General features: G+C 45.7%; 1 protein-coding gene across 2 annotated transcripts in view; it reads left to right on the forward strand.

Annotated features, from left to right (window-relative positions):
* Positions 1–25,632, forward strand: part of LOC138748759 (spectrin beta chain, non-erythrocytic 4-like) — an 80,790-nt gene that overhangs the window by 23,799 nt on the left and 31,359 nt on the right. The window contains exons 9-12 of one of the 2 annotated variants that reach the window (XM_069909450.1): positions 4,384–4,586; positions 7,618–7,708; positions 15,407–15,553; positions 23,968–24,231. In XM_069909450.1, the coding sequence (XP_069765551.1) occupies positions 4,384–4,586; positions 7,618–7,708; positions 15,407–15,553; positions 23,968–24,231 (705 nt within the window). The remainder of the gene's footprint in view (positions 1–4,383; positions 4,587–7,617; positions 7,709–15,406; positions 15,554–23,967; positions 24,232–25,632) is intronic. The other variant, XM_069909451.1, reaches the window with a different exon arrangement.

Consider the following 25,632-nt stretch of genomic DNA (forward strand, 5'->3'; position numbering starts at 1 on the left):
GCTCTTTTATCCACAAGTTGTGCCCTCTTGTCCAGACTCCCCTACCATGGGAAACTCTTTGCCACATCTACTCTGTCCAGGCTTTTCAGCATTCAGAATGCTTCTATCAGGTTCCCTCCACCCCTGACATCCTTTTGTAACCCTGCGAGTACCATCCAAGAGCCCACAAGTGTTCCTCATATACGAACTCTTTCAAGCAATCTATTTTATTGCTTTTTATAATAATGCAGTACAATGAAGAAAAGGGAAAGAATCTGAATATACATCAAGATAAATCTTCAAACAGTACAAAGTTGGTCCCCCCTCCACTGCACTGGGTGAAGACAGAAAAGACATTTAAAAATAAATAAATACTATATAGAGATAGTTATCTCTATATAAATAAAAAACCCACATAACCTACTTTATTACAAAGAAAAGTAACCAAAAGAAAAACATCTGAGCAGCTTTTCCTGAGGGTTACATATATTTTGTAGCTTTCGATTTATTCCGTGAATCAAAAAAAAAACAAAAGTGTGACTATATCGGTGAGGTTCTCAACTTTTTTCTTTCCATCACACCCCACTTTAAGTAATTGGGGTGTGATGGAAATGTGGTGTCTAGAGAGGGATTGCTTAAGGAGGGATGTGTGTGGGAAGGGAAGGTTGAGAATCACTGTTCCAGGCCCAATTGTTACTGAAATATTTTGCTTGAAAAAAATTGTCATTGGACCATTTCCTTTGGAGTTTTGAACTATGCACATAACGAGTCAATTAGGGACGATTAAAACAGTGGATTTTAAACTTTTTCTTTCCACCCACCTCCCACCTTAAGCAATCCCTTACTAATCACAAAGCACCGAAGGCCTAGGGATTACTTAAAGTGGGATGCAAGTGGAAAGAAAAAGGTTGAGAACCGCTAGTCTAGAGTCTTTCCATTTGAGAGAATGGCTCTTCTAGCCAACAATGTAGAGAAGACCACAATCCGTTGCGTAGGTACAGAAAAACTCCTTCTGTCTGGTTCAATTACTCCCAAAAAGGGCAGTTATTGGATTGGGTGGTAGCTCCATCTGAAATACATTGAAACAATTTTAAAAAATTATTTCCAGTAGATTTCTAAAGATGGACAAGATCAAAATATACGTGTCGATGTAGCAATATCAGATTTGCATCTGTCGCAAGCTGGGTTAATGTTAGAAAAGACGCAAGCCAGCTTATCTTTGGACGTGTGAACATAATGCACCACTTTGAATTGGATTTACCCTTTCATTCCTGGTATCATTTTAGTGAATCTTTGCTGAACGCTGCCCAATGCCCCTGTGTCTTTTCTGAATGGCAGAGCAGGCTTGGCGGGCCAGATGGCCGACTCCTGCACCTTGTCTTGCGCTCTGTAGTGTGAGGTTCACTTTGTTTGTCCATCTGTTAATTTCTTACCTTGACCCAGGTCAGAACAGAATGTCTCCTTTGGGAATCTGATGCAATTTCTGACCTGTTCTGAAACTTCTCCCTATCAATGCCGTGGCTCTGGGTATCTGGAACTGGCTGTGGCCATCATATCGCTCCAAGTAAATGAATTTCTAGATCATTTGACAGGATTATCTTCTATTCTAGTGCCTCTCTAGACACCACATTTACTTTCATTGCCTTTTGTAAGTAACCATGGTCAGTTTTATCTTTCTCAAAATTCTACTCTCATATTTTCCTTATGAACATCCAAATCACAGTTACCACATTAAAAGTGGTTTATGGAGGATTATGTTTCTCATTAATTTAAATTAAAATTAGACATACAGCACTGTATCAGGTCCTTCCAGCTCACTAGTCCGATCTGCACAATTAAAAAAAAAACTCAATTGACCCACCAACCCCTGTACGTTTTGAAGAAACCAGAAATCCACGTAGACATGGTGAGAACATACACACTCCTTAAAGACGGTGCGGGATTTGAACCCTGGGTCACTGGCGCTGTACAGCATTGCGCTAACCACTACATATAATCTTGTGAACGACAGACTTAACCTCCTTTGCTTATTATCAATGTTTATATCTGTAGAATGTTTAGTTCCGAGTGGAATGGATGTCAAAAGATGATTATAAACTTTGTTTAAATATTTTGCCAAACTTAAAATCAGAATTAAATGTATCACCTCGTCAGTGTACTTTCCTCTATTTTATTAATGTTAATTTCCACCTAAATATTGCCATTCTTAAACTCACTTTAGTTGAATATTCAACTATCCACGGTCACTTTATTATCTCTGCCACAGGTCCTTCGACAGAACTGTGCAGGGCTCACTCTCATGAAGAGTGGCATTTACAACTGGTAGATTACACAGGAAGAGGCCATCTAGATTTATTCATCTTGTTTACTTAGTCCCTCCTTTTGATTCTGATCTTTAGGACTTGGCCACCCTGACCACTTTTGGTAATGGGTTATTGGGCTAAATAACCATTGAAGTATGGCAGGTCTGAAATTATTCCCTTGGTCTGAACCGAGAAAAGGGCAGAGGTCCACGGTTCAGTTGATGAATCCACGTGGACAAGCACTCGCCATACTTCATGTATGTAGTAGATACATAGTTGGGGAAATTAAGGGATTATGGGGAAAAGGCAGGTGAATGGATCACGTGATCAGTGGCGACACTAGGGTTGGTGATACCCTGTACGGTAACTCGTTGTCACACCACCCACCCACCATGGACCTCCGCCCACACCAGGCCGTAATGTTTTTTGAACTAATATTACTGGTAAATCATAATTCCTGTAGATCACTGAATGTAATGGCAATAGCAGTGAGATAAACAACTAGGAAAATTAAAATTGCACCTTTAAATTACTATATCATATGCACAGCCTAGATGTTTTTTCCACAGTATTGTCACTAAGACACCAGAAACTTTGACAAAAACAGCGACTATAAAAACACCAGCAGCAACAAAAACAATAGTGCTTGCTGATGGCGCGTGCAGACGGAACCACGTGATTCGAAGGGTCATTGTCATTGGGTAATAAGGACAGCTCTGACCGAAGTGCATTAAAAGGTTCAAAAAGTTAATGAGCATCGAGTTTTAGCCTTGGAGGTATATTGATACATGTCAGCTGGGCTTACAAAAAGTATTTTTGTTGTTATAACAAAAGACAGGGATATTTTTATTAAAAAAAATAAATTTCTGCTGAAACACTGTACAAAAATTTTACAGACAGTCATTTTGGTGTCACCCCCTCTGATGATGTCACCCAGTGTGGTCCACACCCCCTGCACCCCTCCAGTGACGCCAGTGGCCATGATTCTCAATGAATGGTGGACTAGGCTCGACTGGCTGGATGCCATTCTCCTGCTCTTATTTCTTGAGTTCTTAAAGTTCTTATTTACATCCCCACAGATTTCATTCTTGATCCTCGCTATTTCTAGTGCTTGTCCACGTGGATTCATCAACTGAACCGTGGACCTCTGCCCTTTTCTCGGTTCAGACCAAGGGAATAATTTCAGACCCGCCATACTTCAAGCCACACACCCTTTATTTGCAAGCTTGCGTCATGCAGTTGATGTGCAAAGTCTCACTTGTGAAGCTTGGATATCTGTAACCAAGGGAGCCCCAAACAAAGTGCAATTGTCACGCCTACCTGCATCTGCCAGACACCCTTGATTAGGGTTTCACAGCCACCTCGTGCTGCAGGCATTTCCTATATCGGTCTTGAGCACCTCTGCATTGATCAGCTCGGTGGGTGGTGATCAGTGCAGCACCATCAGTTCCTTTGAAACCATTGCACACATAACTTGCAACCATTGCATGCACAGTAAAAGCCCAATTGTGGAGAAACTCAGCAGGTCAAACAGTAACATAATACATAACCAATGTTTCGGGTATGAGCAAAATGTATGCAGGTATCCGAACAAAATAGTGGGGGGCAGGAGAGGGAGGAGAGCAATCTCACAGGGCAGGAGGTAATAGATGGATAATGGAGAGAGGGAGGGCACACCAGCCCACTGGAGGAGGAGATAGCTCTCTGGAATGGGAGAGGGAAGGGGGTGGAGACCTGGAGGAAAGGGGATGAGAGGGAGAACTGGGTGTTACTCTTCCAATTTACAGGGAATGTGGGTTTGGCAGTACATGAGGCCACGGACAGGTATGTCAGCACAGGAGTCGGGGCAGAACTGAAATGGTTGGCCATTGGGAGATCCCTGTCGCTGATATGGACCCTCTCCAGAACTACCACATCCTGACCAGAACTGAACTCGATACTAAGTGTGCTCTCACCGTAGATTTGTAGAATGGAAACATGGCCTCTCGACTCCTGAACGCAATCTCCCGACTAATGAAGCCTAGCGTCTCATAGGCCTCCTTAACTATACTCTCAACCTGCATGGTGACCTTGAAAGATGCTTTGGTATGTTCCTGTGCAGGAATCCAAGTTGGCCCAACTGGAATTACCCTCAACAGTCGCTGCGGCAGAAGCCACAATCAAGCAGCACCGGGATTTCCTGGTGACTCTGGAAATAAACCTGCAGAAGATCAATATGGTGGTCGAGGCAGGGGAACACTTGGTGAAGAATGGCAACATCTATCAGGACAAGATAAAGGACCAGACCCAATCCATCGTCACCAGGTACAGCAACAACCACAACTTTAAATTTTAATTTTTAAAAAAATTGGACGCACAGCACGGTAAGAGGCCCTTTCGGCCCACGAGCCTGTGCCGCCCAGTTGCACCCAATTGACCTACAACCCTGGTACATTTTGAAGGGTGGGAGCACCTGGAGGAAACCCACATGGGGAGAATGTACAATCTCCTGACAGACTACACCGGATTTGAACCCCATTCCCGGTTCCTAGCACTTTAACAGCGTTGCACTGACCGCCATGCAAACAGTGCCACCTCCACACTAACCGTGCCATCCCTTCTCTGCATACAGTAAAACCTTGTTAGAATGCGGTAGTTGCGGAGCAAGATTTCATTCCGCCTTACAGCTGAGTCGTGGAACAGATGCATACACGTCATGATTCAACAGAACACTGTGACTCAAACCCTATGATAAGACCTTTAAACTCCACATATTAACATACACATGTTGTAAATGAGCCATGAGAGTCCATTTTTGAGTTTGTGGCCATTGGCCTGGCATCCTAAAATCAACATTTGGGGTCCACAGACACCCGCGCTATAAGCGATTCCGCGGATTAACGAATCGCGTTCTAATGAGGTTTCACTGTATTTAAAAAAATTTGAATTTAGAGATTCAGCATGGTAACAAGGCACCCTCCAACCGATGGAATTAACATTGACTTCTCCGGTTTCCATTAAAGCCTACCCTCCCCCATTTTCTTCCCCTTGTCTCCTTTAACCTTGTCTCTCTCTCTCTCTCTTCCCTTTCCCCTCTGTCTCCTTTCACAGAGCCAAAATCAATTCTTACCTCCTATCATATCCATTCAACGCCATTTGGCTGTTGGTCTGGACTCCCGCCCCCCCCATTCTTCCCCTTTAATATCTAGTCTATAATTGAGATGCCTGTCTGCTTTTTGCTCATACCTTGAAGAAGGGCTCAGGCTCAAAAGGTCCTATGGATGCTGCAAGACCAGCTGAGATCCTCCAGCATTTCTGTGTGTTTTGAACAGAGTAACCGGGCCTTTCCAGTCCCATGAGCCCAAATGCACCCATGTGACTGATTAACCTACAAACCCCATACGTCTTTGGTACTTGGGAGGAGACCGGAGTGCCCGGTGGAAACCCATGTAGGTCATGGGGAGAGCGTACAAACTCCATACAGACAGCGCTGGATTAGAACCCAGGTTGCTGGCGCTGTATTAGAGTTGGGCTAACCTTCACCCTAACCGCACCATGTAGACATATTGCGTTTGGCTGCAGTGGCATGGAGTTTGTTGGTGGAGGGGTCATGGTCCAGTGGAAAGCCCAAGGAGGTAACCAAGAGCTGACATCTGGCCTCTAGGAGGCAGAGGTCAGTTCGCCAGACAAGTATAGACACTCCTTAGGATTGATAACAAGGTTGGGGGGGGGGAGGCGGAGAGAGTGGAGTGCTCGTGTGCTCGGAGGGAGTAAGTTTAGAGAGGGGAGTGTCGGCGTCAGAACAAGTCTAATCGGGGGCTTTAGGGTTACTGGGGTGGGGTGTGGGGGCACAAACTGATGTTCGAAAACTCACTCAGCGGGGGGGAGGGGGGAGATGTGTTGGAGGTGTCATGTACCTCCTCCGTGTGCCGCTGTCACACTTCCTCCTCCCCCCCCCCCCCCACATCCAACGTAACAGACAAACACACGTGCTTATAGCATGTGGAGACAAGACTATGTGATGCTGGTGACGCAGGTGGGTGGGGGGGGCACAATATGGGTGAACATGGCCCATGAATGCCCCCCCCCCATTGACGCCGAGCCCAAGAGAGGGCCAGGGGATTGGAGAAGTTGAGGCGTTAGCAATTAGGTCAAAAGAAAAACACCCAAAGGGGGTTGCCCAAGAGGGAAGAGAGTGGTGGAAAGTGGAGCCTGGTCATCAGTGGAGGGTGGGTCTCCTTACTAAAGGAATAGGCATGGAGATGGAGGCAGGGGAAGAACTCAATAACAAGGTGGACCCAGAACATCTTCAGATGCAGGGAATTGGAACTAAAATTTATTGTCATGAACATGTGACTAAACTCATTTTTTTTTGCAGCAAACATTTATATAAACCACCTAACAAAATAAATAAATATAGTGAATGAAAAAGACAAAATAAGGTCATTTCTATGATTATTTGTTCATACAGGAATCTGATGGCAGCAGGGAAGAAGCTGTCCTTGTGCTGCTGAGTGCTCGCCTTCAGGCTCCTGTACCTCTTTCCCCGATGGCAGCAGAGTGAAGCGAGCACAGCCTAGGCGGTGGGGGGTCCTTGAGGGTAGAGGCTACTTTCTTAAGACAACACCTCATGTAGATCTCCTCGATGGAGTGAAGACTGGGGCCCGTGATGACCGAGTTAACAACCCTCTGGAGATTTTTCTTGTCCTAAGATGGGCATCTCCGAACCAGACAGTGATGCAACCAGCTAGAATGCTTTCCATGGTATAGCGGTAGAAATTTGCAAGAGGCTTTGGTGATGTACTGAATCTCCTCAAAATCCTCACAGAGTCTAGCCGCTAGCAAGCCTTCTTGGTGATTGCATTGACGTGGAGGCTCCAGGACAGATCCTCAGAGATGTTGACACCCTGGAATTTGAAGCTCTTGACCCTCTCCACTACTGATGCCTCGATGAGGACTAGTTTGTGTCCTCCTGAAGCTCACAATCATCTCCTTGGCTTTGCTAAGGGGCATGAAGGTTAGGACCCTATTGAGGGCAGACATTGGAGAGGAGGAGCCAGAGGGATGGTGAAGATGTGGCAGGCACCAGAAATGAAGACCAGCATGGGATTAGTAGGATAGGAGGTTGAAGGGACTAACGGGAATTGGGGTAGGGGGAAGAATGAAATGGGTTAGACTCGGATTGGTATAAGCGTGGGTGGCTCATGGTCAGCAGAACCTTGATGGGATGAAGGGCCGGTTTCTGTGCCATGCTGGTGCTTCTGCTGTGCTGTCGGGGTCCACGTGATGTCACGTTGATAAGCTTGGAGATTGCCCCGTGTCACGCCGGCACTAACAGTTCCCATCTCGTTCACAGGAGCGAGAACAATTACAAGTTGGCCCATGAGTGGGTGGTGCGGCTGAGTGACCAGTGGGAGCTGCAGCGTTTCCTTCAGAGCTGCTGTGAGGTTGGTGCCAAGATAGTCGTCTTCAAGTTAAAGTTTATTCATCATCTGATTGCACAAGTACAACCCGATGAAACACATTCTCCGGTCCTCGGTGAAAAACACTCAGAAACACAACCTGACATAACACTCAATACATATGCAGGAGATATAAACATATATAACATTAAAAATTGATGAGTAAAACCCCTGGTATCCGGCACCTATGGGGATTGGTGGATGCCGGATTAGTGAATTTTCCAGTTGCTTGAGACTGCTATATTTTTTACCTATTTATTTTCTCTGATTTTTTGTGTTGGTTGCTTGAGGTTGCCAGATGCTTGAATTCAGGGATTTAACTGTATTTAGAGTCTTGGATGGTTAGTGTGAACAGTTCCTCTGGGCTTCACCTTTCTGACTGTCTGGGGTGGTTGGACTATTCGGCTAAGGCCATAGTCAAGACATCAGATGACAGAGGCAGAACCGTTGGGTATTAATTTACCATCAGTTCACCTTATAAATTAAATACTCAAACCCTTGTACACTACCCCATGCCCTCAAAAAGTTCAAACAGGATCTCTCTTTTGCCACGCTGACCATCTTCGATCAGTTCCCATTCCTCCAAGTACAGATTAAACCCAGCGTTACAATAATTTCAGCCATTTCTATGGCAACCATGGGGGCACGGTTAGCATAGTGATTAGGTCAATGTTGTTACAGCGCCGGTGATCAGGACCGGGGTCTAAATCTGGCGCTATCTGTAAAGAGTTTGTACATACTCCCCTTGTCTGCAGAGGTTCAAAGGGACAGAAGCAGGCCACTAGGCCCATTGAGTCTGTTCCATAAATCTGCACTAAGCTTCTCTACACTAGTTCCAATTTCCGGCCTTTTCCCCATATCCCTTGATGCCCTCACTAATGAGATACTTGTCTATTTCTTGTTTAAATACTCCTAGTGATCTGGCTTCCACTGCTGTATGCGGCAGTGAGTTCCACAGATCCATGACCCTCTGGCTAAAGAAGTTCTTCCTCATCTCTGTTTTATGATTTTCAGACTATGCCTCCCGGCCTTCAAAATATACCATGTTGGTAGGTTGATTAGAGCATTTGGGTGGCATGGGCTAGTGGGCTGGAAGGGCCTGTTACTGTGCTTTGTGTCTAAATTTAATGAAATCAATTTTTTTTTAAAAAGACCTTTAGACTCACTGGCCTGTCATTAACTGGCCTTACTGCCCTTTTTGAATGGCTGTCCTCCTGTCACCTCGGCCGTAAGACAGTGAAGATTTGAAAACTGGTGCCGGAGCCCCAGCAATCTTTTCCCTTGCTTCACCTGGGGTCACACCTCATCGGGGGTGGGGGGGGAAATTCCTTTCTACCGGGTTGCCATGGATTGACGTCATACTTGACCTCCAGGCCAGTCTGTTGAGACAGTCCCGTCCCAGTCATTCTCTCTCACCACGTGCTCTAAAAGTTGTTGAAGGCCAGAAATCCGGACCACCCGTGAATCCGGGCTTTTCGAAAACTCTTAAACTTTGTTAAATTTAGCGAGGCTTTGTGTGGATGCGTAAACACCACAGATGTTACACCGGCAACAAATGACCACTTTATTTTTCTTTAAAACTGTTTGTTTTGATAAAAGAAGCATGCTGCATTTGCTAATGAATAAACTATCAAAATTACCAGTTCCTCTCTTCTTTATTCCACCTTAAATTTTAATTTTAAATGTAGCGCCTGACCCAATCCCTGAGCAGTCCGGGTTTTCGGACTTTTACTGCATGCAACCCATGCTTGTCATTTTAACCAAACAAGCTATGTGGGAAAGGCAAAGGTGGTGCGTTTTCAAACGCGATCAGCTGGAGGAACTCAGTGGGTCGAGCAGTGTCCGTGTGAGAAAAAAGATGGTTATGGCTTCGATCCAAAGCCCCGATAAAGGGTTTCATCCTTGTAGAGCTCGTCGAAAGAATCAAAGACTTGTTGATCCAAACCAAGGCTTTTATTAGCAAAAGACAGGAGCTCTTCACAGGTGGCCGACCAGTCCGGAATGATCCGACCTGGCTAGGGACACAACCCTTTAAGGCCCAGACAATAGGTGTGGCTTAGCTCTCAGCCAATCGCTATAAGCACAGTCTAGATATAGTAACTATATACACTATGCACATTGGTGATAGATCTGTACTATCACAGGGCCTGAAATATCGTCTGCTCTTTCTCATTCTCTGACACTGCTGAGCTTCTCCAGCAGATTATCTTTAGGTCTGGTTCCAGTGTCTGGGACGACTCTACTGGCTGTTGGGTAGAGGAGACAACTGGCCGTCAACGTTTGCAGCGCCTAAATCTCTTTTGCCCAGACACAGCCATGTTCTGAGCTTGCCAGTTTGTATGCGGGGATTGTAATCTGGATGATTACAGATTTGAACTCCCCAGCTGGTGGGAATTGTTCTTGGGGGCTGCCAAACAATGTCCCCATGTTGCTAGGATGAGTCTTGTGGTAGCTGGGATTCCCTCTTGATGTGTGCTCTCCATGGATATTTTTCTTGCATTCCAAATTGCTGTCTCCGGCATGACCAAGGAATGCCCCAGAATCACCAAAATGCTCCCTAGTGATTACATCCGATTATTATTTAAATAGCAAGCAATTGCAGCCATGCAGAAGGACTCAGGAGGGCTTGTGCATAAATCGTGAAAGGTTGGTTTGCAAGTGCAGCAGGCTATCAAGAAGGCAACTGGAATGTTGGCCTTTATGGCCAGAGGGATTGAATATAGGAAAATGGAGGTTATGCTGCAATTGTACAAGGTACTGGTGAGGCCGCATCTGGGGTAGTGTCTACAGATCTGGTCACCTAACGTACGGAAAGATGGACTGGCTTTGGAGGTGGTGCAGAGGAGGTTCACCAGGCTGATTCTGGGGATGAGGGGGGGTTAGCTTATGTAGAGAGATTGAGTTGTTTGGTACTGTACTTGCTGGGATTTAAGGGATCTTATAGGAACATAAACAATTATGAAAGGCATAGATAAGATAGAGGTAGGTAGGTTGTTCCCATGGGTGGGGGAGACCAGAACTAGAAGACATAGCCTCAAGATTCAAGGGAGTAGATTTAAGACAGAGATGTGGGGGAACTGCTTTTCCTAGAGGGTGGGGAGTCTGTGGAATTCGCTGCCCATTGAAGCAGTGGAGGCGACCTCAGTGAATATATTGAAGACACGATTGGACAGATTTTTACAAAGCAGGGGAATTGAGGGATATGGGGAAAAGGCAGGTGGGTGGAGATGAGCTGATCACCAGATCCGCTGTGGACTCATTGAATAGTGGAGATGGGCTGGACAGTTGATTCCTGCTCTTATTTCTTGTGTTATTTCGTTGTTGGTGGCATGTGTCCACACTTATTAGAATGCATTGAAGGTCTCAATGTGGAGAAAATGAAGGAGATAATCATGGACTTCAGGAGGACAAGGAATGACCACCCTCCACTACATATCAACAACTCTGTAGTAGCGAGAGTGGAGAGCACCAGGTTCTTTAGAGCTCACTTAACTAGTGACCCATTGTGAACACTCAACATCTCCTTATTTGTCAAGAAGGTACAACAGTGACGGCACTTCCGGAGAAGACTGAAGCGGGCAAGGCTACCGGCCACCATTATGCCAACCTTCTACAAGAGTTTTATCAAGAGTGTCCTGGCCGGCTACGTCACGGTGTGGTACAGTTGCTGCAGATGTCAATTCACATGACCATAAGAGTGGCAGAGAGTGTCACTGGAGTCTCCCACCCCCACTTCAACGTAATCTACCAATTGTCAGAAGAGATTGTGCAAAGTCATTGAGGACCTCTACCACCCTGCACACAATCTTTCAGCTACTCCCGTCGGGGAAGAGATCCAGGAGGATCAGATCCAGCACCACCAGGCTGAGGAACAGCTTCTTCCTATGGACACTGAGAATGTTGAACGACCAAAGGAACTGCTCGCACTAACTATCTGAAACTCTCATATTCACAAAAGAATATTTATGTAAATACTTGTTCTGCATCTGTATTGTTTATCTGTATGTGTGTTATATCTGGTTGTGCGTCTGCATGTTTTGCACCGAGGACTGAAGGACATTGTTCTGTTGGGTTATACTTGTGCAATCAGATGACAATAAACTTGACTTGAATTGAATGGTGGCTGTGTTGTCGGCAAGAATTATAGCACAGAAACGGGCCCTTCAGCCCATTAAGCCCTTGCTGACCATCAACTGCTCATTTACACTAATCCTGCCTTAATCCCACACTTGGGGTCTGCATTTGACAGGATGTTTTGTTGTGTTGGCTTGAGGTGGGTTTTTGTGGTTGACAGGAGGTCCTCCGAGAATCATGGGATGCATTCTGCGATTGCCGAATGATGCTGTGCGGTTACCAGATTGACGGTGCCGTACCTGTCCACGGCTGGTTTTTTGTGTGCAGGATTGGAGCATGCTGTGTGGTTGTCGGGATGAAGGCGATGGGTTTGTCAAAGTGGACCCGAGTTGGCTCCGTTACAGCAAGAAGGACTTCCACAAGCAGCAAAACTTACTACAAAGGAGACTAACTCCTGGCTTTCAATATCATCATTTCTAGTTTTTAAACTGGAACATTCAAACTGACTGCTCCACATATAAGAACGTATTCCTTAAAATTATCTCGGGATTCGTCATTTTGTCTCACACCACCCTAACAAATAAGGAGCTGCTTATCCACTCCCAAGCTGATAATAAGAAAGGAATAAAGTCTCCCCCTCCCCCCCCCCCATCTTTTCCTTTCTAGTCTCCATTTTAAAACTTACAACTTTATTATATTCAAAAACAGGGGTGGCCAACCTTTTAATTTTTGATGTAGGCATACACAATGGTAACAGGTTATTTCGGCCCATGAGTACGTACCGGGGGGTGTAGGTTAATTGGGCGGCACGGACTCGTGGGCCAAAATGGCCTGTTACAGTGTTATAAATCTAAATTAAAAAAAGGTTGGCCACCCCTGTTCTAAAATATACTTTCTCAGCTTGTGTTCAGTGGTGGCTGGGGAATGTATTGCGCTTGTAGGAGCCGATGAGTGGGTCACGTTTGTGCTCTTGTCAATGCTGGGATAGGTCCCAAGGAGGCTGGGGCTCTCTGTGGACAGCTGGTGTCGCCGTTGCAGAGCTGGTGTCAGGGTGAGCATGGTGACCGTCCAGGTTCTCACCAGCTGCTGCATGAAGGTGCCAGTTCACCTTGCACTGCTCTGTCGCTGTCGTCAGCACATCCCTTCACTCTGGCTGGGTTGCACTGAGCAGCCCAGTCGCCATATCCTGTGTCCGACCGCACACCCAAAGGCCTCTCCACACGTAAACCTGGTTGCTCAGGCCACTGGGATCAGACGCCTTCAGCGCAGATCCCTCTGATGGAGCTGCTCTGAGAGAGCTCTGCTGAAGCTTGCTGCACAATGTAAGGTGCAGTGTGTGTGTGTGTGTGTGTGTATACGTACATGAATATGTGCCTGAGTGTGTCTGTCTATGTGGGAGGGGGTTTTTGTGTAGGATGGTGTAGGTGTGTATGCGTGGTGTAGATGTTTGTGCGTGTGTTATCTGTGTGTGTGTATATGGGTGTGTGGGTATATCTGTGTGTGTGTGTGTGTGTGTGTGTAGAATGGTGTAGGTGTGGGTGCGTGGTATAGATGTTTTTGTGTGTGTTATCTGTGTGTGTGTGTATGGGTGTGTATAGGTATATCTGAGTGTGTGTGTAGAATGGTGTGGGTGCGTGATGTAGATGATTTTGTGTGTGTGATCTGTGTGTGTGTATATGGGTGTGTGGGTATATCTGTGTGTGTGTGTAGAATGGTGTAGGTGTGGGTGCGTGGTATAGATGTTTTTGTGTGTGTTATCTGTGTGTGTGTGTATGGGTGTGTATAGGTATATCTGAGTGTGTGTGTGTAGAATGGTGTGGGTGCGTGATGTAGATGATTGTGTGTGTGTGTGTATGGGTGTGTATAGGTATATCTGAGTGTGTGTGTAGAATGGTGTGGGTGCGTGATGTAGATGATTGTGTGTGTGTGTGTATATGGGTGTGTGTAGGTATATCTGAGTGTGTGTGTGTAGAATGGTGTGGGTGCGTGATGTAGATGATTGTGTGTGTGTGTGTGTGTCTATATGGGTGTGTGTAGGTATATCTGAGTGTGTGTGTGTAGAATGGTGTGGGTGCGTGATGTAGATGATTGTTGTGTGTGTGTGTGTATGGGTGTGTGTAGGTATATCTGAGTGTGTGTGTAGAATGGTGTGGGTGCGTGATGTAGATGATTGTGTGTGTGTGTGTGTATGGGTGTGTATAGGTATATCTGAGTGTGTGTGTAGAATGGTGTGGGTGCGTGATGTAGATGATTGTGTGTGTGTGTGTGTATGGGTGTGTGTAGGTATATCTGAGTGTGTGTGTAGAATGGTGTGGGTGCGTGATGTAGATGATTGTGTGTGTGTGTGTATGGGTGTGTGTAGGTATATCTGAGTGTGTGTGTAGAATGGTGTGGGTGCGTGATGTAGATGATTGTGTGTGTGTGTGTGTGTATGGGTGTGTGTAGGTATATCTGAGTGTGTGTGTAGAATGGTGTGGGTGTGTGATGTAGATGATTGTGTGTGTGTGTGTATGGGTGTGTATAGGTATATCTGAGTGTGTGTGTAGAATGGTGTGGGTGCGTGATGTAGATGATTGTGTGGTGTGTGTGTATGGGTATGTGTAGGTATATCTGAGTGTGTGTGTAGAATGGTGTGGGTGTGTGATGTAGATGATTGTGTGTGTGTGTGTGTGTGTATGGGTGTGTATAGGTATATCTGAGTGTGTGTGTAGAATGGTGTGGGTGCGTGATGTAGATGATTGTGTGTGTGTGTGTATATGGGTGTGTGTAGGTATATCTGAGTGTGTGTGTAGAATGGTGTGGGTGCGTGATGTAGATGATTGTGTGTGTGTGTGTGTGTGTGTGTGTATGGGTGTGTATAGGTATATCTAAGTGTGTGTGTAGAATGGTGTGGGTGCGTGATGTAGATGATTGTGTGTGTGTGTGTGTATATGGGTGTGTGTAGGTATATCTGAGTGTGTGTGTAGAATGGTGTGGGTGCGTGATGTAGATGATTGTGTGTGTGTGTGTATGGGTGTGTATAGGTATATCTAAGTGTGTGTGTAGAATGGTGTGGGTGCGTGATGTAGATGATTGTGTGTGTGTGTGTGTGTATGGGTGTGTGTAGGTATATCTGAGTGTGTGTGTAGAATGGTGTGGGTGCGTGATGTAGATGATTGTGTGTGTGTGTGTATGGGTGTGTGTAGGTATATCTGAGTGTGTGTGTAGAATGGTGTGGGTGCGTGATGTAGATGAATGTGTGTGTGTGTGTGTGTATGGGTGTGTGTAGGTATATCTGAGTGTGTGTGTAGAATGGTGTGGGTGCGTGATGTAGATGATTGTGTGTGTGTGTGTGTGTATGGGTGTGTGTAGGTATATCTGAGTGTATGTGTGTGTGTGGAGGTCGGAGGCAGGCTGCAAAATGTAAGCTGCAGCACTCAGTGACGTGAGTGTGTGTGTGGAGGATGGAGGCAGGCTGCAGCAGTGCACATTTACTGGATGTGCTGAGGTCAGTCAAGGAGGCGGTGAGAGCAGAGGGGGGTGGGGGGACGGACTGCAGTGGTATCGGCAGCAGCAGGAGCCCAGGATGAAAGGGGAGGGAGAACTCACTGTCTTCTCTCTCGCTTGCAGTTGGGCGAGTGGATTAATGAGAAGATGCTGACAGTCCGGAACACGTCACACGACGAGGCTCAGAAACTGCACAAAAAATGGCTGAGGCACCAGGCATTCATGGCAGAGCTGGTTCTGAATCGGAAATGGCTGGCTAAGATCGAGAAGGTAGGCAAGCAAAAGGCACAGCGAGAACGCAGCGGAGACCCGAGGGGGATGATTGCATGTCACTTGTAACCCATGCATTCCTCTATATTTAAACTTCCTCTCCTTTATAACCCGTTTGCGCTACTGTGTTTTCCTTTTTTAAAATCACTTAGCAAATCCTTCGTTGCATTAACTCAGTGAATCGAAAGCGCGAGGAATTTTTCTTTTGAAGAGGGTTGGGGGGGCATCATTTCAGGATCTGCTGGCCGTCAGGTGAGCTGGGGCCTGGATATCCATGGTCAGAGACCTCTTCTCACCCCCCCCCCGCCCCCGCAAAAGAATATGCAGACCGTGGGGTTCAGGGTGGCTGGAGGGGAGGGCGGCAGGCAATGTGACGTTCATTAGAGGAACTGAACTATTTTTGGGTGGACTATTTTCAAGAGTTTGGTTTTATTGTGGGGGGGGAGAGGTTTATTTCATTGCTGTCCTGAGTTTGTTTGGATGACTTGTTTATATGGAGGACCTGAGTTATTCAAGTTCTTTTATTAGTGAGGTTCTACTATTGGCTCTTCCTGGGTTATTCATGACGATTTCTAATTACCTAAATTGTTCCTAAATTGAGGTGTTTTTTGGGGGAGGGGGGAGCTGTTGAATGGTTTGGTGGCCCTGATTAATTTTTCAGAATCTGGATTATTTTGATCGTACGCTGGGGCTGGGAGATTGCTTATGTTCAAATCATTCTGGTTTATTCCAAAATCTGTCTTATTTTGATATCGGTTGATTTCGGAATCCTTCATGTGGGGCCCAGCCTTAGGCTCTGGGAGACCTTAGTGGGTCCTCTTTTTTCAGGGATCTTTGGTTTATTATTTGGACTCTTGCATTATGAAGTGATGCATTGCATTGGAATCTTGCTTCGAATCCCGCGCTGTCTGTAAAGAGTTTGTTCGTTCTCCCCGTGTCTGCATGGGTTTTCCCCCGGGGGGGGCTCCGGTTTCCACCGTTAGAAATGTACCTTTGCAGGTTAATTGAGCAGCATGGGGTCAATGGCCGAAATGCCTATCACCGTGCTGTATGTTTGCATTTAAAATTTAAAGGCTCTGGTTATAAAGGACTTGGTGTTATCTGCGTGTGTTGCTTAATGTTTTGGTTAGTTAGGGTCTGGATTTTGGTTCTCATTATTTGGGTGTTCCAAATTCCTGTGATATTCTGGGACTTGGGTCGTTGAGTCGACTGGGGTTTCAGATCACAGGATCTTGAAGTGAAACTCGAGCGTCTGCAGATGCTGTGATTGTAGTTAAAAAGCACAGAGATGCTAGAAGAACACAGAAGGTCTCTCAGCGTCATTAGGTGATAAAGATCCTGCCCTCTTTTCACTCCTACCTCAAGGAAGGAATCAGGCCCGATACGTCGGTCTTGTATATCTCTACCTCCTCTGGATGCTCTCTTTATTTCTGTGTTTCTCCAACTTGCTTGGACCTGGCGATCTGGAGGTCACAAGTTGTCTTCGTGAACTGGGGTCCAGGATAGTTTTAATGACGGAGGTCCTGGTCTTTGTGAGCTCTCTCTTATTCTCTGGAACTGGGTGACTTTGTATAACTCTGGGGTCTTTGGGTTTAATTGAGTTTGAGTTATTTGGGATTTTTATTTAAGTGAGGTGAAGGGGTGGATTTGTGGAAAATAAGGGGTCCTGTCTTGGGATCTCTGGTTTGCCTGATTCCAAACGTTTGCCTTCCAATTATCCAGGTTAAAGTTAGTTGGGAGTCATGGGAGCTTCTAGTTTATTTGAATTGTGGTTATTAGGAATGCTGGTTTGTCTGGGATCCTGGGTTATGTGGAGGTCCTTGGGTAAACTGGATTCTCGGTAACCTGTTGGTGGGTGATTTAGGAGGTACGCAATATCTAGAGATCTTTGGTTGCTTAGTTTAACTGGGGTTTAGGTTCTGTTTATTTGAGTTGTTTTTGTTCCAGTTACTTAGGTTCATAAGAATTAGGAGCAGGAGTCGGCCATCCGGCCCGTCGAGCCTGCTCCGTCATTCAATGTGATCATGGCTGATCTGATGAAGGGTTCATCTCCACCGACCTGCCTTTTCCCCATATTCCTTAATTCCCCGACGATGTAAAAATCCATCCAACCTTGCCTTAAATATATTTACTGAGGTCACCTCCACTGCTTCAATGGGCAGAGAATTCCACAGATTCACCGCCCTCTGGGAAAAGCAGTTCCTCCTCATTTCTATCCAAAACCTTTAGGCAAGGCTCCCTAGTTCTAGTTCCAGTTATAGAGGCCGTGGTTATTTCAGGACCTGCATAGTTGGGCCTGCTGCCTCATCAGAGAGTTCCAGTTTATTTTTTGAAGGTCGGTTCATTCTAGGTGCATTGATGGGAAGGGTATGGAGGGCAATGGTCCGGATGCTGGTCAACAGGATAAGGCTTGGAGTAGATGGGCTGAAGGGCCTGTTTCTGTGCTGTAGTGTTCTGTGGTTCCATATTTAAAGTCCTGAATAACATAGGCTCTGGGATAAAGTCGTAGAGCACAGCAACAGGCCCACTGTGTCTGTGGCAACCATCCCTGACAATCCCATGTCCCAGCATTTAGCTCTGTAAGCTTCTAAACCTTGGTGATCTAAGTGCTCATTCTGGAGCTTCTTGAAAGTTATGTGCATTCCTATCTCCACCCCTCACCCATGAGTGTATCCTACACCCCAATCATTCTCCTCTACACCTCTTACATTTGCCCTGAATCTTTATCGTCTGGTTTTAGATTCCTCAACTTTGCGGAAAAGTTTGGTACTTTCTATCCTATCTCGAAAGTTTGTTCAGCTCTGAGGTTCCCACCCAAGCTCTGAAGATAACTAACCCAACCTATTCAGTCCTTCCTCTTAACTGAAATACTCCATCCCATGACTCCCAACTAACTTTAACCTGGATAATTGGAAGGCAAACGTTTGGAATTCCGGGTGAATCTCCTTTGGACCTTCTCTGGTGCAACCATCCCAGAACCCCTGCAAGACCCGACTCCGACCATTCTTTGTGATGCCCATCGACATCAGTTGTGCACACGCCTTGGATGCAAGATGCTGTAGTGATAAGAAAGGCAGTTGGTCACCCCCCCCCCCCTCTTGCCCATTGGGAGAGCAGAGGTGGAGCAAATTTAAGTTCTTGGGAGTTATCATCTCGGAGGATCTTTGCTGGACCCAACACACAAACACCATCGTGAAGAAAGCACGTCAGCACCTCTACTTTCTCAGGAGTCTGCGGAGATTTGGTACGACTCTGGAAGCCCTGGCAAATTTGTACAGATGTGTGGTGGAAAGTTTTCTGACCGGCTGCGTCATGGTCTGGTATGGGGGTCATCATTACCCCTGAGTATAAAGGCCAGCAAAAGATAGTAGACACAGCCCAGAACATTCCACACCAACGAGAATATCTACACCAGTGGTTTTCAAACTTTTTTTTTCATTCTCATACCACCTTAAGTAATCTCTATGCCATAGGCGCTCTGTGATTAGTAAGGGATTACTTAAGGTGTTATGGGAGTGGAAAGAAAAAGTTTGAAAACCACTGTTTTAATCGTACTTAATTGACTCGTTATGTGCAGGGTTTCATAACTCCAAAGGAAATGGGCAATGTTTCTCAAGCAAAATATTTCATTTTCTAGAGCAGTTGTTCTTAACCTTTTTCCCCCACTCACCACCTTAAATAATCCCTTACTAATCATAGATTTGTCCTCTACGGTGGGCTACCAGATGCTCGCCGCTCTGTTGGCCACCCATGTCTTTGCTACAAAGACGTAATCAAGCACTATCTCCAATCATTCCATGTCAACCACACTGACTGGGAGGACCTCGCGAAAAATCACACTGCACGGCATTCTGCAATTCGCAGTGGCACATCACATTGTGCCAACAACTACAAAAAGTTCTGTGAGGGAAGAAGAGCTACAAGGCACCGTGTTCATCTTAACTCGCGAAGGGATGGGCCATGATGATGATGAATCAGTGAGCACCTATGGCATAGGGATTACTTAAGGAGGCATTTGAGTGGAAAGAAAAAAGTTGAAAACCACTGATCTACGGGGAACGCTGCCGTCAGAGAACAGCAGCAATCAACAAGGATCCACACCACCCAGCACTCGCTGCCACCATCAGGAAAGAGGTATCGGTGCCACAAGACTCGCACCACCAGGTTCAGGAACAGCTGCTCCCCCTCCACCATCAGACTCCTCAACGACACTCAATCAAGAGCTCATTTAAAGGCTCTTACTTTATTATTTTTGTCCTCTCTGTATTGCACAGTCATTTTGTTTACATTTGTTTTTTTCTTTACGTGTTCATTTTTTGCACTTCCAATAAAGGGTAATTCTGTCTTTCTTTCCCACAGGAAAAAGAATCTCAGGGTTGTATGTGATGTTATGTATGCACTAGAACCATAAAACATTACAGCACAGAAAATAGGCCATTCTAGCCAGCACCCATTTCATAAGCCTCCAGACCTCTCCCATCCATGTATCTATCCAATTTATTCTTAAAACTTATTAGTGAGCCTGCGTCTACAACGTCAGATGGCAGCTTGTTCCACACTCCCACCACTCGCTGAGTAAAAAAAGTTCTGCCTAAACCTTTCCCCTTTCACCCTAAAGCCATGTCCTCTCATATTTATCTCTTCTAATCTAAGTGGAAAGAGCCTACTCGCATTTACTCTATCAAATCTCCTCTCATTCTTCTACACTCCAAGGTATAAGTCCTAACCTATTTAATCTTTTCCTGTAACTCCCTTTAATGTAATGAGATCTGTAGCCAAGCAAATACCTTCCCTGAATGAGAAGAGGCTAACAGGACAGTTATCAGATTGCTTTTTAGAGGTAGCTAAGCAATTTTCCATATTGACAGGGAAATAGAGACTTGAAACAGTTAGTTGGGCATGGAGCTGTTTGGAGAAGACAATCTTCAGCTCAACTTTTTATCGGTTGCCTGTTGTAAACTGGGAAAATCTCTTCATGGATCAAGCAGGAAGGTTTTTGCAAATAATTTGACATGATCAAAGAATCACGTTACACTTTAAAGGACAAGAGCTATGCTTTCCAAAAAATGCTGTTCTCAAAATGATGTGAAAGGGATTGGGAAGGATGGAGAGGAGACTTACTTGAATTTTAATGAAGAGGAAGGATTAATGTTTGGCCTGTGGTAATTTTATTCATTTGACAGGGTTGGTATTTATTGCTATTTCAAATAGCTTTGAATTAATCAGCTGGATTATTTGGGGGAATAGTCAAGAGGTAACCACTTTGTGTGGGGCTGGTCACGGACTGCTTTGGGCCATCGATGTCACTAAGGGGGTGTGGGAAGTGCAGACTGCACTGGGTGACACCATCAGAGGGGTGACACCAAAATGATACTCTATAAAATTTTTGTGCAGTATTTCAGCAGAAATGTATTATTTTTTATAGAACTATCCCTGCCATACATTATAACAACAAAAACATTTTCTGTAAGCCCAGTTGACATGTATCAATATACCTACAAAGCTAAACCTCGATGCTCATTTACTCTTTGAGCCTTCTAATGTGCTCTGGTCAGAGCTGTCATTTTTAACCAATGACAACGACCCTTCGAATCACGTGGTTCCGTCTCCACCCGGCATCAGCAAGCGCTGTTATTTTTGTTGCTGCTGGTGTTTTTATAGTCACTGCTTTTGTCAAATTTTCTGGTGTTTTAGCTCCAATATTGTGGTCATTAGTATTTGTGAACTGATGTATGCTTTCTTCCTATTCACCAAGCTGCCTTGCCTGTTTTGTCAACCATGGTTCCCTTTTCCTACCACCTTTTCCCTGTCCCAATGGGACAAATCTATTCTGAACCCAGCGCGAGTGGTCCCCAAACTTTTTCCACATTAGTTCTGTGCTTTCTCATTGAACACGTCTCCAATTTACTCTCTCTAGTTCCTGCCTCAACACATCATAATTAGCCCCTCCCCAATTAAAGACTTTCCCATTTTGTCTGCTTTTATCCTTGTCCACAACTATGCTTAAGCTTAACGGGTTGTGGTCAGTCTCACCGAAATGCTGCCCCAACGAGAGGTCCACCACCTGACCAAATTCATTACCCAGAACTAGGCCTCTCCTCTCTTTGGATGGTCCACATACTGTGTCAGGAATCTTTCTTGGACACACCTGACAAATTCAACCTCAAACATTCCTCTTGCTGTTAGGAAGTACCAATCAATATTATGGAAGATGAAGTCTCTCATAACAGCAAGTCTGTAATTTTGCATTATTCCAGTAAGGGATTAATTAAGGTGGTATGTGAGTGGGAGGGAAAAAAGGTTGAGAACCACTGCCTTAATCCCCGACTATGTAAAAATCTATCTAACCTCATCTTAAATATATTCACTGAGGTCACCTCCACTGCTTCAATAGGCAGCGAACTCCACAGATTCACACCCCTCTGGGAAAAGCAGTTCCTCCTCATCTCCATCCTAAATCTACTACCTTGAGGCTCTGTCCCCTAGTTCCGGTCTCTCCCCCACCCATGGAAACAACTTACCTACCTCTATCTCGTCTATGCCTTTCACAATTTTCTGTAAGATCCCCTCTCATTCTCAATTCCATTGAGTACAGCCCCAGACGACTCAATCTCTCTTCATAAGCCAACCCCCACTCCCGTATCTGGAATCAGCCTGGTGAACCTCTTCTGTGCCGCCTCCAAAGCCAGTCCATCCTTCTTCAAGTAAGGAGACCAGAACTGCACGCAGTTCTCCAGATGTGGCCTCACCGTTACCTTGTGCAGTTGCAGTATAACCTCCCTGCTCCTAAATTCAATCCCTCCAGCAATGGCCAACATTCCATTTGCCTTCTCGATAGCCTGCTGCACCTGCAAACCAACCTTTTGCAATTCATGCACAAGCCCTCCCGAGTCCTTCTGCATGGCAGCATGCTGCAGTCGCTTGCCATTTAAATAGTGATCTGATCTTCCATTTTTCCTTCCGAAGTGGACAACTTCACATTGTACCCCATCTGCCAGACCCTTGACCACCCACCTCACCTATCTACAGTATAGACTCTTCATAGCCTCTGCATGATTTGCTTTTCCACTCAATGGAGAATTTTACATTCCAGTTCCTGGGGCCATGGTGAGATTCGCGACCTCTAAATCAAGCAGATGGAAATAAGATTTAGGTAATGTGTTCAAAAAAGAGGTGGTGATCTGAACAGTGAGGGATTGTGGAGCTCTGGAATGCAGAGGGATCTATCTGGGTGTTCCTGTGAAAGGCGTAAAGCTTGCATGGAGGGACAGCAAGTAATTCAGCAAGATAACAGAATGTTACCACTGATTGTGAGAGTAAAAAAAAATGGGTTTATACAGGTCATGGTGAGATCACATCTGGAGCAACAGTGTTCTCTTTATTCAAGACAAGATTGTAATGTGTTGGTGGCTGTTCGGTGAAGGTTTACGTGGAACGTGTAGGGTGCCTAATGAAGAAAATGCGGGAGAGACTCAGCAGGTCCCATATCATTCTTAGGAAGTAAAAGGCAGTCGATGTTTCAGGCCTGAGCCCTCCTTCGGGAGTGTCAAAAATCCAGAAGGAGGCTGAGTAAAAAGATTAAAAGCAAAATTTCTGGAGAAACTCTGCAGGTTATTTAAATGCAGAAGAGTTGTGAGGAAATTAAAAACACGACGCTGGAGAAACTCAGCAGGTCAAATGGTGAACTTTATGTAGCAAAGATAAAGATACAGGACTGAGCCCTTTGTCAAGGTCCGAGCAAAATGTGGGCAGGCGCCTGAACAAAATGATGAGAGAAGGGGCTGAGGGGGGGGGGGGGGGGGTCAGGGAGTGAGGTCCCACAGGCAGGAGGTAATAGGTGGATGAGAGAGGGCTCACTAGTAAATAGGGAGGGGGGAGGGGTGGCTCTGAATGGAGAGGGAGGGGGTGGAGAGCTGGAGGAAAGGTTGGGCAAGTGAGGTTTGTATTTGTTGGAATTTAGAGGGGGGTGGGGATGATTAAAACACACTTGTGTTCACTGGAGTTTAGGAAGGAGAATTTGATGGAAATAAGGTCCTGAGGACTCTTAACAGGATGGATGTGGAGGCAATGTGAGAGGATGAAGAACCAGGGTTCACTGTTTAAAAAAAAGTGTCAACCATTTAAGAAGGGGAGGAAGTGAAAGGGTGGGAGCTTTTGGAGCTGCCGTCCACAAGAAGGGCCCCACTCACTCCAAAGGGTCAAGTGAATATCAAGAACTAATGATAAGGTGCGAAATACCCCTTACCAGAAATTAGAGAGAGAAATATATATGTACCACCTTGATTACAGTTTTTTGCATGACCGATAAGTGGTAATTCTGCCTTGCCTGTGATGTACTCTGACAATAAACCTGCACTTCGAACTTCATACCTTGTGGCGAAGATGCTTCAGGTGGTGTCTGTTCTCCACTGCAGGAGGGGCAAGAGCTGATCAAAGAAAAGCCAGAGTTGGCCTCGGTGGTAAGGCAAAAACTGGAAGAGATCCATGAATGCTGGACAGTTCTGGAAAGTACAACCCAGGAGAAGGCGAGGCACCTGTTCGAAGTGAACAAGGCGGAACAGCTGGTGCAGAGCTACAGCGAGCTGGACAGGAGGCTGTCCCAGCTTGAGGGGAAACTGCAAGTGGCGGACAGGGGGCGAGACATTGCCACAGTGAACAGCCAGCTGCAGAAACTGCAGGTAAGCTTCATGTTATCTCGTCAAATGATTAAAAACCAAGGATGAAATCGGGGAATGTGTCAAGGACATGATACTTTATGTAGCAAAGTAGGAGAGCTTTTCTTTTTAGATGTACTGCACGGTAACAGGCCCTTCCAGCCCATCCTGCCCAATTACACCAAATTGACCCTCAACCCTGGTACATTTTGAAAGGTGGGAGGAAACTGGAGCACCCAGAGGAAACCCACACAGACACTGGGCAAACATGCAAACTCCTTATAGACAGCGCCAGATTCGAATCCGGGTCACTGGCATAGTAATGGTGATGTGCCACACTAAATTATTGTCATATACTTGAGTGCAAGGTACATATGCACTGAAACATCCTGTCTGGCTGTGGTAATGGTAGCTGCAAAACATCGGACGAAGTCAATGCAGGAGGTCATCGAAATCACTGGGGTCCCACCTTCCTCTGTTGGCGACATTTACCGGGAGCGTTGATGTAAATCTGGCTCACGGAATCAGTGAGGATCATTTTCATCCAGCACACGGCATCCTTGACCCGCAATTACGTAGAAGGATCATCAAAATCAGGTCAGGCAGGCTGGGGAATAGCTTCTTCCCGCAGGCTGTCAGTTTGATAAATAGTTTGATAAATCGTCTCCTGTAACTGAGTAAATTATTTTAGATTACGTCTTTATATGTATGGGATAATTGTGTGCTGTGTATGTGTGTGTGTGGACTACGGTCCGGAGAAATGCAGTTCCGTCAGGTTGTGTTCCCTTTAAGCTGTGTGCGCGAACGCACACACATGTGCAAAACAGACTGCATCACAGTGTGGTCCAGTTGCTACAGAGAAATGGATCGGAGGTCAACCACAGATCCATAAGAGAGGCAGCGTGTGTTCCCCCTCTCCTACCCACCCCCCCCCCCCCCCCCATCGACATGATCTACCAGGATTGTTGTCTGAAGAGGGCGTGCAAAATCATTGAACACCTAACACATGCCATCCTTCAGCTGCTCCCATCGGGGAAGAGGTCCAGGAGGATCAGAGCCAGCACCCACCAGGCTGAGGAACAGCTTCGTCCCACGGGCAGTGAGAATAGTGAACGACCAAAGGAACGGCTCACACTAACCCTCCGAGAACAAAAAATATTTTTTAATTTTTATATATGAATTTTTGTCCTGCCTATGTTTTGTGTGTGTGTGTTTTGCACCGAGGACCAGTGAACACTATGTCATCAGGTTGAACTTGGACAATCAAATGACTATAAATTTGACTTTAATCTGGAGATATAGCAGGGAAACAGGCCCTTCCAGTCTGCAAGCCTATGTGACCCATATTTGGACTGTGGGAGGAAACTGGAATCTGTTGAGGGATTCAGCCTCCACCCCTCGTTATTGTTACACAAGACTGGGATT

Source organism: Narcine bancroftii, chromosome 13 (genome assembly GCF_036971445.1).
Source record: "Narcine bancroftii isolate sNarBan1 chromosome 13, sNarBan1.hap1, whole genome shotgun sequence".
NCBI classification, from domain to species: domain Eukaryota; kingdom Metazoa; phylum Chordata; class Chondrichthyes; order Torpediniformes; family Narcinidae; genus Narcine; species Narcine bancroftii.